An 11,434-nucleotide genomic window follows, 5' to 3' on the forward strand; every position below is an offset into this window, starting at 1 on the left:
TTCCCCCGGAGGAGCTGGAGGAAGTGTCTGGAGAGAGGGAAGTCTGGGCATCTTTGCTTAGACTACTGCCCCCGCGACCCGGTCCCGGATTAGCGGAGGAAAATGGATGGATGGATGGAAGTTGATTAGATAGCTTGTACTGCATCTGTATGCCATCATTAACCTACTGTACTAACATGTCTGTACACCCATGTAGCAAACAACTCGGGCGTGAACAAACGTCAGATCACTGACCTGGTGGACCAGAGCATTCAAATCAACACACACTGTTTTGTGGTTACTGCTGACAACCGTTATATCCTGGTCTGTGGTTTCTGGGACAAGAGCTTCCGTGTTTACTCCACTGAAACTGGTAGGTTTTGTATTAGTTGTTTATGACAGTGTGACCATGAAGTACAACATAAATTAGCTGTCAATTTTTTTTCAACTTTTTATTAAAGGTGCAATTTGTAATTCTGTCAGAGGTCCTATTTTAAATATGGATCATATAGACTCATGTAATTGCATCTTTATTTAGATTTTTGTTTTTATTTATTGTTCTAGTAGAGATTTTGGAATCTCTCTTTTTTACAAATGCACGTAGGCATAGAGTACATTGCATTTAACAGGTATTACACTAGTGTCTTACCTACTTGTTTAACCCACTATCCTAATGTGTATTTGTATAATTTTATGCAAGCAGAGGACAAACATTGACCTAGCCATCTTTGTTCTACAGGAAAGCTGACCCAGATTGTTTTTGGTCACTGGGATGTGGTGACATGTCTGGCAAGGTCGGAGTCCTACATCGGAGGAGACTGCTACATTGTGTCAGGCTCCAGAGATGCCACTCTTCTTCTGTGGTACTGGAGCGGACGACACCACATTATAGGGGACAACCCTAACAACAGTGAGTGGTGACATAGTGGAAAGAGCATGTGGGAATGTTTGCCTGTGTCTGTGCGTCTCAGTGTGTGCACGAGTATGTTCCCAGTTCAGATAGTACTTCAGAAAACAGCAGAGTTCTACAGGAGGTGGAAGCTCCTGATCAGAGCTTCATGGTGATCTGTATCTAACTGTGTTGTCTCTTCAGGTGATTATCCTGCTCCCAGGGCAGTACTGACAGGACATGACCACGAGGTGGTGTGTGTGTCTGTCTGTGCAGAGCTGGGTTTGGTCATCAGTGGAGCTAAAGGTTTGTGTGTTTTCATATACCTGTCTGTGCTTAAGACCTATTTCATTTTTACATTTAGATTTGTAAAATTATTTTCACTGTGAATATCAGTGATGCGTGTACAGCATCATGGTACTCCCAGTATGTTTTATTTCTTCTGTGTTTTCCACAGTTTGTTTTCTGAATTCATTTTAGAGGTTGAACTGACATTTTCTATTTAATATATTGATAACTGACTTCACAACATTTACTCTAACCATCACTAAAGCTGTATGATTTTAAAAAATGCTTCTGCACTATCTCGCTTGACTCTTGATCCTCAGAGGGCCCATGCCTAGTCCACACTATCACAGGGGACCTGCTCAGGGCCTTGGAGGGGCCAGAGGTGTGTCAGCGTCCCCGCCTCATCTCGGTGTCCAGCGAAGGCCACTGTATCATCTACTACGAGAGAGGCCGCTTCTGCAACTTCAGCATAAATGGAAAACTGCTGGCCCAAATGGAGGTCAACGATTCGACCCGAGTAAGGCTGTCAGAGATAATATTTTTTATGTAAAGATGTGTGTGTCTGACACACTCGGGTCCTTCTTTTAACCTCTTTCTTCTTCTCCTCTCATCAGGCAATTCTGTTGAGTAGTGACGGACAGAACCTGGTGACAGGAGGAGATAACGGAGTTGTGGAAGTGTGGCAGGCGTGTGACTTCAAACAGCTTTACATCTATCCAGGCTGTGACGCCGGCATTCGTGCTATGGACCTCTCACATGATCAGAGGTAAAACAAACCCTGTGCCACTGTGACAGACAAGTTGATGCAGTTTGTAAGAAGGCAGCCACATTCATTCCACATTCGTTCACTACTGTTGTTGGGGAAACTGGGTCGCCTCCATGGGAACAGCAGGGATTACTGGTGCTCAGCAAGGAGGCAGTTTGTTTACCCAAGCCTCAGATGATGTCCCTGGCTCAGAGAAAAGTACAATGAGTAAACTGCTTGATGCCCTGCAACCCTAGAGTACGAGTGTCAGTTAGTTTACAGATGTGACTTTCTCTGTGCTCTGCCCTCAGGACTCTGATCACTGGCATGGCATCAGGCAGCATCGTGGCGTTCAACATAGACTTCAACCGCTGGCATTATGAACACCAGAACAGGTACTGAGGTAGACAGCCCAAGGAAGAGGAGAATGGAGAGGGGAGAAGAACCAGAGGGAGAGGAGATGATGCATTCTGCTGTGTATCTGCTACACGGGGAAACTACAGGTACTGAGAGGAAGCAAAAACTGGTACCGGACCTTAGGCTCTAGTCCCTTTAGAAGTTTACTTGATCTGTGGATGCGGCAGAAATCACTGGCAGAAATAACCTCCTCTCTGCATACGTGTACGTACACACACGTGTGTAACCATAGACACACAATACCCTGAAGATACAGACCAAAATCTGCTAATAAAATAGAGTGCAGAATGGAGAAAAAGCGCAAGTCAAGCAGACCTTGTAGAGGTCAGTCATACCTGTACCACTCGCAGGACTGCTAGAGTCACTGTTCATGGTACGCTTACTGCTTCACAAAGAACCTAAGCTTTGGTTTTTTTTTTCTTCTTTTCAACTTTTGTTTTGTACCTTTCAGTTGAGGGGAGGTTAGTCTGGGAATTATTTGGGTGGACTATAAATTAAGACTCCTTCGATGCATCCAAACTGATTAGAAATGGTCAGAAATGAACCATCCCCACCCACTGTTTAAAAACCGGTGCTATTGGCTTGATCTTAAATTCATCCTTGAAAACTTGCCTAGGGTTATTATTTATTACTTTAACTGGCTTTATTTTATTATGTAATGTTAATTTTCTTTGTTCTTCTTTTACCTGCAGCAGGGTTAACTTTGATTTCTATGTAAATAAGGCTCTGCTTCCTTCAGAGTCTACACTTGTTCTTTCACTATACAAACTGCGCTTATCACCTTTAATTTATTAATGACTTGCTGTATGTAAAATATTGTGTAATAACTATTGTAATGTTGACAAAACCGATGGTAATAACAGCAGTGTCAAGGATGGGGATTGTTTTGCCAGAGATGGTGATGATGAAGAAAGAGATCTTGCCAGTGCCACCGAGGATGACGACCACAAGACTGACAGGACTTCCTTTGTATATTTGGTGATTGTTTTGTCAAATATGTACATATAGACTTGGTTCAGGCTTGGCGGGAGACAAAATCAGCTAAATAATACTGAAGGCGCAAAGGAAACCTTCACTTATCCACATTTGTTGATTATTTAAAAAAAGAGAAATCAATGTAGAAGTTTGTTTTGTATTTGCACTTTGCACCAATCACAAATCATTATTTATTAGCTTGGTTCTTTCTGGTCGGCTGCCATTTTGTTTAGGTCCATTTTCCCTACTGGATTATTTGTGCATTGATGTTTGTATTTAAAACATGAGCTCATATGTGATAAGTTTTACAACCTCACAGTTGTAAGCAATATCATGATTCTGTAGCTGATAGAGGTGGGAAAGACGGAGGAGAGGGGCTGAGATGTGAGACGTACTGTATGTGTGAAGCCATCTTGATCAAAATGCGCACATGCACATACTCGTATCAACAGGTTCAACTTACGTATCCAAAAAAAGGTTAAATATTTTTGGATCTATGAAACCATAAAAACTATTGTATTCATGTTTTATTGCAAAGATGTAAAATATGATGTGTGAGTTGAAAAAAATCATAAGAAAAATAAAATATGCAAAGAATTTGATGACTTTTCATTGGTCACATATTGTATGTCAATAACATTTCTTTTACAGTAGTGCTGCGGAGGGTGAGACACCAAAAGGAATCTTCCTCAACGGTTTCAAGACACTCCTGAGATTATACATTGTACTCTATATGCATGTGACTCTGTTGTTGAACTAACTGCTTTGCTGTGATTTTCATTTCAGATGCCTGTTGCTGTCAGTCATATTTTTCATAATTTTATCATAACTGCTTATAAACATGAAAGCAGACAATCAGGGAAATTGTTTTTATATAAAATGTCCAGTTTCTATTTCTAGCCCCAGCTATGTTTTTTCCATCTGTAGAGTTCGGCACTACATCTTAATTCAAACTCGTGAAAGGTATGTAATTCAGTCACTCTTGTAGAGCTTTTTAAAGGAAAATAGATGTGAATTTGGTTAATAGTTACTGTTGACATCTTGTACTCGGGTGCTGGGAGATTCAGATGACTTGCTTTGTACAGCAGATGCAGTAATCAAATAGAGATGAGAATAAGAATCCATCAAGTACAGGGGTTAATAGAACACACACGGCAAGAGGGGAAGAACACATTGAAGGCATTTGGTAGCCCACAAAGCAAAGAGAGATTTGCAGTCACAAGGTATACAGTACAGTATGACAGCTGCACAGAGCTCTCAAGCTTCAGTCAGTATGGAGACTTCAATGAGATGCGGTTGGAGCTGACAGGCCAGAGAGAGTAATCCGTCATGCTGGCAGACTTGTCTTTCAGGACCAGAATTTCATCTTGTACTTTATGCCATTTTTGACCTGGTCTGTCTTTAGCTGCAGCCAGAGGCTGCCTCCCTGTCAGAAGTCTACAGCCTTTGTCTCTTTCTCACCTTCACATCCACAACACCATGTCTATCACCTCTTTCTAGACTCGGGAGACTGATGCGCCATGTTGGCATGTGCACACTTTTTTATGGTTAAAAAAATTGGAGTTGGAGCATCTGAAAGTGTTACTGAGAAACTAAGACACAAGAATGCATTTCTATACAAGGTAATGGTCTTTAATAATATTTTAACACTGACTTTGCAGCGTAGTCTAGAGACATGAAACGTGCTGTACAAAGCTTCAAAACCATGTTCTACGGTAAATATGATGGATACAGAACAGCAAAGGAGCTTATAAAAAAAAAGGTAGAGGAAAGATAATTGTTCCTCCTTAATCCTTATACCCCATATGGAAAGCAGTTCCTCAGGTTCATTTGTTTTTATAGCTGAAGTAAGGCTCAGAAGGGTTCAGTCACTCTCGCCCCTTAAGACCCTGTGCTGTCTGACCTCATAGAACATACATGCATGGAGAGTAAAGTCACCGTCACCTCCTTTCTATCTGGTGGTGTGGTTTTGTGTTGGTATGTCACAGTGAGAAGAAGCAGGGCCTTTGTGTGTGTGTGTGTGCGTGCGTGTGCATGCCTGTTGTTTGCATGTGAGCATATACATGCAAATGCACATGGACATATGTGTCTGTACAGTATGTGCTCCCTCCCATCGCCCTCAGGTGGACAATGAGGAGATGGTGGACCTCTGAGATGAGATGCTACAGATCTCCATGTTGGTGAAGGAGCTCCCTCCCTCACTGCTGTAGTCAGGGAGAGAGGAGGAGGAAGAGATGATGTTCTTCAGCCTGTGGAGAGAGATGATGAGCAGCATCAACAGGAAAACCAGCAGGCCGAGGAAGAGCCACACGTAAACATAAACGTTGCCTGGTCGTCCTGGTGATGAGGCGGCTGCTGACGTGGAAGCAAAAGTCGGGGAGAAACGAAGAAAGGTCCCATTGTCTATTGGAGAGATTCCAGTCTGGTTGTGGCCCACCAGGGGGGCGTCCATCCCTGACATCTCGACTGACGTTCTGCAGTGATTTGTGGCAGAGAAAATGCAGTGAGCTTTTTCGTAAAACAGCAACAACACACTTCAACATTAATCGTTTACACAACCTGTGGGATTGATGCGTTTATTTGTTGGTGGAGTTTTCAGGGCACTTGAGCATGACAGATGTCTGCTGACACAGCTTTCAACCACATCCTTAGAAAACCTCAAAACAGCCCGGGCTGAGAATAAAAGAAAGACAGAGAGTACTTCATCTTCCTTTGACACACCAAAGTGACAGTTCAGTAAAACCAAGAGCCACCAAATTGATTTACCAACACTCAAATATCACTGCCAAAATAATTTTATTGCATTGCTTTACCCATCTAGTATTTAACTACAAATTAAATATTTGAAAACAGGACATTTTAAACTGTACATAAAATAACTTGGAAAAAAAACTATTTGCGGTACTGAAAAAGTCTTCAGTACAGTCAACATGTTGTATCAGTTTATAATGTATGGCATCTGGATGACATGCCCATAAATGTAAAATGCAATCATTGTATATTGATTTAAATATGGAAGCGTCAGCCAGCTGGTTACAGTGAAGAAACTAGTGAGCAGATTGTGAACAGCACCAGCAGGGGGAGGACTTGTCTCATTGGAAGCCTGTCAGGCTCGTGACTGGAGCTGCGTTAGCTCCTAAATGAAGGCGTCCTTATCTGATTAAATTAAACTTCTCATAATCCGCTTTCATAAAGACAGCTGAGAGCCAGCCCTCCTCCACTTGTTATTAATAGTGCTACCAGTGTTCCACTGCAAATTACTGCATGACATAAAACTAGAATATGTGACTGAGCATTGTAATCTAGAAGTATTCAGCCTTTGTTTGCCTTCATTTCATTTTCATTTCAAACAGGGACAGCTAATAGCTGATTCAGCACGATTAAATCTCACAGCATAGGCTAAACAAATGAAAAGGGCCACAATGTGGAGTCTAGAGCATAACTCTCTAAATCAGTGGCAACATACTTTCTGTTACAAAAGTTAAGTGAGCTAAGTGCTGCCGCTTGAAGCTAGTGGGGCTGTTATTGTCAGAAAATACCACATAAACCTTTGTAATCACTATAGAGCAGTGGTGGAAGAAGTACCCAGATTGTTTACTTAAGAAAACGTAACAATACCGCAGTGTAAAAATACTCTGTTACATGTAAAAGACCTGCATTCAAAGCATTACTTAACTAAAAGTACAAAAGTACTAGCATTAAAATACACTTAAAGTACTAAAAGGAAAAGTACTCATTATGCAGAATGTCCCATTTCACATTAATGTACATTATTGGATTATCATTATTGATGTGCTATAGTGTACAGAACAGTCCCATTATTTGATTTGATGTCATTTTATAACTTTTTTAGTGACCTATAAAGTGTTTTGTGTATATACAGTATAGTATTTCTGTAGACATACTTAAAAAAAAGTTTTGCAGTCTTCAACTGTGTTATGTCACTTTTGAAGTTCAGCCAGAAACTGTGTCCCCAGACTTCGTCTCTGCTTTTTCGCTCTCTTTTATTCTCTCTCGCCATCGCCATCTCTCTGTTTGTCTCTCTGGATTGTACAGTGGATCTCTGCTCTTTTTAATTTACAGCCAGCTGTACCTTCAGGGAAATGCACTGTATAATGACTTAGGCTGCGCTCGCTTTCTGTGATTGCATGTGCTCTTGCCTTAGCTCTGTTTGCTTTATCAAATTGTCCCAGTGGTTTTCTTAGCGCAGTGTAAAATTGTCTCACTACTTTTGTTAAGTTATATGGTCTGACTGCAACTTTTCATAGTCAAAGTCCAGGCCCTATGCACAGACAAGGCCCTTCCCTTATTTTTTTAATGCAATTTATCAGTTGTTTTTCTGCCATCGCCACTTCATCAGCATACTTTCATTAGTTTAATTCTTGAAATGATTCACCCATCAGTTCATATATGCAAAATGTTCACATTGTCGGTCATATCACGTGACTGTCAGAAACGTATATGACGGTGAACTCCCTCTCTGCTTGTTCACTGTAAACCTCTCCTCAGCGTATCCACTCTCCTTCTCTTGTCCCATCCTCCTACTCTTACCTGCGCTGTACAGTATGTCACCATCGTTAATGATATGTTGTTTTGAAATCTGTGATGAAGCTTGTTGATTGTGAGCTGAAGTGCCTGATAATTGCGCTTAATGATGCTTTTTGTATCCAGGCAACCACGTACGCTCAGTTCTTTTTCCAAGCTAATCTACTTAAAGAGGGCAGGCCCATGCAGTCCCACTGAGGCTGAAGAGGTCAGATATACATGTGCACACACACACACCCGCCTACATATAATAAATACCACTGGATATTTTCTTTAGCAGTAGCTGCAAGTGTAATACAGTAAAGACCAAGGGCTAATGATGAGTCTTTACTGAGGGGAATTATACAAATGTCTTGGCTTTTTACATGGTTTTAGCAGCAATTAATTTTGGAACAGAGTAGTTTGTTCTTGTCTCTAAATGACTTGGAATCTTTGCATTCTCTGTTTCCTTCCCAACAACATGGCTACAACTCTGCTCTGTCTGGCAGGTCAGCTAAAACCAGATTTTCATAGACTATTAAGTTCCACTTTAAGTGATTTTTATCTGGCTGTTTTTTGCCTCAGAATTTGATGGGTCTAAGTGTTATTTCTCTGCAATTTGCTGTTGAAGTCTTCACCCACCGTGCCATCATGTTTGCTTGCCACTGTCGCTACTAGTTCAGCTGATCCTTAGTCTCCAGGCTGCTTCTGTTCACATCCCCAAGACTGGTCTGACTCTGTACAGGTCTTTGCTGAGCTGAGCCTGAGTTTAACAGAATTTTTTTCAGAGTCTGGCAGAAAAAAGTGTGTGGTTTTCTTCTCTCCTCCACTGAGCTATAATCTCATTTCTTCTTGAATCTTTTGGCTTAATTTCAGTTGTTGCTTAATGCTGATGTTCTGTTCCTGATCCACTTTGACAGCTCCATCACCACGCTCAGCATTGTTTTATCAGCTTGATACTCCACTTTTCATAATTTTATCATAGCTGCTTATAATCATGAACATTTGTAAAATGTGCAAATCTAGTTTGTGACATTAGGAAGTGTTATCACCACAGTGTTTACTGAGAACTCTTACATATCAGGTCTAGATGAAAAAATATATATATACATATTTTAAAAAAGTTAAAACACACAGGGCTTCCGGTGGCGAAACTCTGCAGAGATTGTTCATTTAGATTTCATCAGACTCTGTAGTTCGAGCTCACCACAATGTTTAAGGTTGAATAGAGACCATCCACAGCTGCAACTTGCTCTTTTTACTGCTCCTATATTTCTCTCAGCAGATTTGGTATTTTGAAAGATCAATGGCTCCTCTGTCTGTTGATCCAGGATACTGGCATTTCTTGAGACTGAACATCACCAGAGCCCAAGGCTGTTTTGACTTGCATTATTTGACTTGACTTACCATCTGTGTCCTTCTTTAAAAACATAGAGGAAGACACTTCTCCTCATTCTCAGTCAGGGCCATGCAGAGTAGAGTCATTCTGAAGCAGTTCTGTCATTCAGCCTCTTTCCTCCAGAGTCTTTCAGACAGGAGGTCATCAGTGTGTTCTTGCAGAAGTGCTCTTCCTTTTCACTCTCAGCTATAACTGTTTATTTCAGCTTTTCATTGTCAGCATTGCTCTCTCAGCTATGTCGGAAGCTTTTAATATATTCTGAACAGGCCTGCCGCACACTCTTCAAACCAGGCTGCCTTGAGCAAATCTCTCTTCACAAGTTCAATCGCTTTCTTCTCTCTGCTCCACCTTGACTTGCTCAGTCTTGGCTTGAGATCATGTTCTGAGCATGTATTTATAGACAGTGAGCTTTGACTCCCAAACCTTCCTTTTGTCCTGATCAGACTCCTTCTGGAGCTGCACAGTTTCTGCAAGTCATTCCTCAAACAATCTCATCCTTTGCTAGTAAAGTATGAGACATTGTGTCGTGTAGCTGTATAGCTTCCTCTGCTCCACTTTATTTCTCACCCTCCACCCTCCTTCATTTTGTCATTATAGCCTAATAATCTTCACTGCTTTGTGTATATTCTCTTTTACATATATAAAGAATTTACACAAAGCAGTGAAGCAAAGCAGTGAAGATATAATATATAGATATATAATTCCTTCTTTAACACACACACACACACATAGTTTGTCTTTTGGGGGCCAAACAAACAGACAAAAACTGTCTGCAGCTTCTAATTAAACCTTGTGCACCCCTGAGACAGAAAATATCTCTGGAATTTTTACACTCCACACATGCAGCATAAGCAAATACTTAGTAAAACCCAAACATCTGAGAGAGAGACATTCTCTTGTCTGTTCAGCGATGGTATTAGCACTTCATGAATAATGGACAAGATCCATGTGTGGCAAAATGTCATGGCATTTAAGCCATATTCTTGTGTATATGGTTGTGTGTATATGTTTGTGTGTGTATGTGTGTGCGTGCATACTTTCTCATCAGTATTCATACCACGTGCCTGAACAAAGCTGAGCCAATAGCAGAAATACCAGAGATATTCATTCAATATGTATCGACATATATGAAAATACCAAAGGTTTTCAGGTGTAGTCTATGCACATGCACACACATGCACATCATATTTCAGATCAAACACAAGAGATGGCCAGAAGGTTAAAGTAGCCTGAATTTTAAGCATGTTAAATATCTTATACTCTCAGCCAGATTAGCTGAGAACAGACCCGAGGCTCAACCACTTAAATTCCAATCAGCTGCGTGTACCACAGATAACCCACGTAGGGGTCAGAGATATGCAGGAATGAATAAAGTAGGAAGAAAGTGCTATGTTTCAGTATATAATGTTGTCCAGTGCAACAGCACCTTTAACTATGACCTAATGCACATATAATTGAATTTATACATTTCTAACAATTTCACCAAAAACTGAAGCATTTTGAGCTTCACAAACACAAATGTTAAGGCGGAAGTGTTTCATTGAATTGCATACAATTGTACAGGTGTACCTAATAAAGTGGGCCGGTGAGTGTAAATACAAGTAATGTATGCCAATAAAAGACAGACAAGTCTTCCCATGTTGAAAGGAGGTAGAATTTGAATGAGTCTGCAAAACAATAAACTAGTGTTTATTTGAATGACAAAGCACACCTGAATGCACTCGAAGCTGCACCAGGGGTCAAGCACCGCCTCTCAAGTGTTACCTGGATCTCTGAGAGTTAGTACATGAAAGTAAGGAAAAATTGGGATAAGACTTCAAAGGTGCTGCAAAAGGTTTATTATAACTGAGAGAAAGGTAACATGAGTCAAAACCTAAACAGATAGTGATCATTTATCATAGAAAGTATTGGCCAGTGTAGATAATGAGCTCTTTTGCTTTGATGTCTCTATGTGTGTGTGTGTGTCTGTTAGTTTATCCCTGTGGAAAAGTGTATTTTTACACCTCGTTCTCATATCTGTTAATTACTCCTGCTACTTTTGAGGGCAGTTGCCAATAAATGTGATAGCAGCTCTGTGTCTCTGTACAGGAAATTTGTTGTTCTTATCATGAAGAACACAAGGAGAGCTCGACATCATTTTAAGCACAAACTGACCCTGCTCTCATTGCTTTCAAAGGACACTTTTGTGTTCTCCGCCTTTTTCTCTTAATTTAGGTGT

General features: G+C 40.8%; 2 protein-coding genes across 4 annotated transcripts in view; one reads left to right on the plus strand and one right to left on the minus strand.

Annotated features, from left to right (window-relative positions):
* nbeaa (neurobeachin a) overlaps window positions 1-3,263 on the plus strand; it is a 77,162-nt gene extending 73,899 nt beyond the window's left edge. The window contains 6 exon segments of the mRNA XM_020620401.1: window positions 197-352; window positions 719-889; window positions 1,073-1,174; window positions 1,477-1,673; window positions 1,771-1,922; window positions 2,213-3,263. Of these exon segments, the coding sequence (XP_020476057.1) occupies window positions 197-352; window positions 719-889; window positions 1,073-1,174; window positions 1,477-1,673; window positions 1,771-1,922; window positions 2,213-2,303 (869 nt within the window). The 3' untranslated portion in view covers window positions 2,304-3,263.
* Window positions 3,264-3,729: 466 nt separating this feature from the next.
* Window positions 3,730-11,434, minus strand: part of sertm1 (serine rich and transmembrane domain containing 1) — an 8,453-nt gene continuing 748 nt past the window's right edge. Inside the window, exons 2-4 of one of the 3 annotated variants that reach the window (XM_020620403.1) lie at window positions 8,460-8,580; window positions 5,853-5,966; window positions 3,730-5,767 (exon numbers count right to left, since the gene is read on the minus strand). In XM_020620403.1, coding sequence (XP_020476059.1) covers window positions 5,413-5,754 — 342 coding nt within the window. In that variant the 5' untranslated portion in view covers window positions 5,755-5,767; window positions 5,853-5,966; window positions 8,460-8,580 and the 3' untranslated portion in view covers window positions 3,730-5,412. The remainder of the gene's footprint in view (window positions 5,768-5,852; window positions 5,967-8,459; window positions 8,581-11,434) is intronic. The other 2 variants (XM_020620402.1, XM_020620405.1) reach the window with 2 other exon arrangements.

This window comes from Monopterus albus, unplaced genomic scaffold (genome assembly GCF_001952655.1).
Source record: "Monopterus albus unplaced genomic scaffold, M_albus_1.0 scaffold237.1, whole genome shotgun sequence".
Lineage (NCBI taxonomy): Eukaryota > Metazoa > Chordata > Actinopteri > Synbranchiformes > Synbranchidae > Monopterus > Monopterus albus.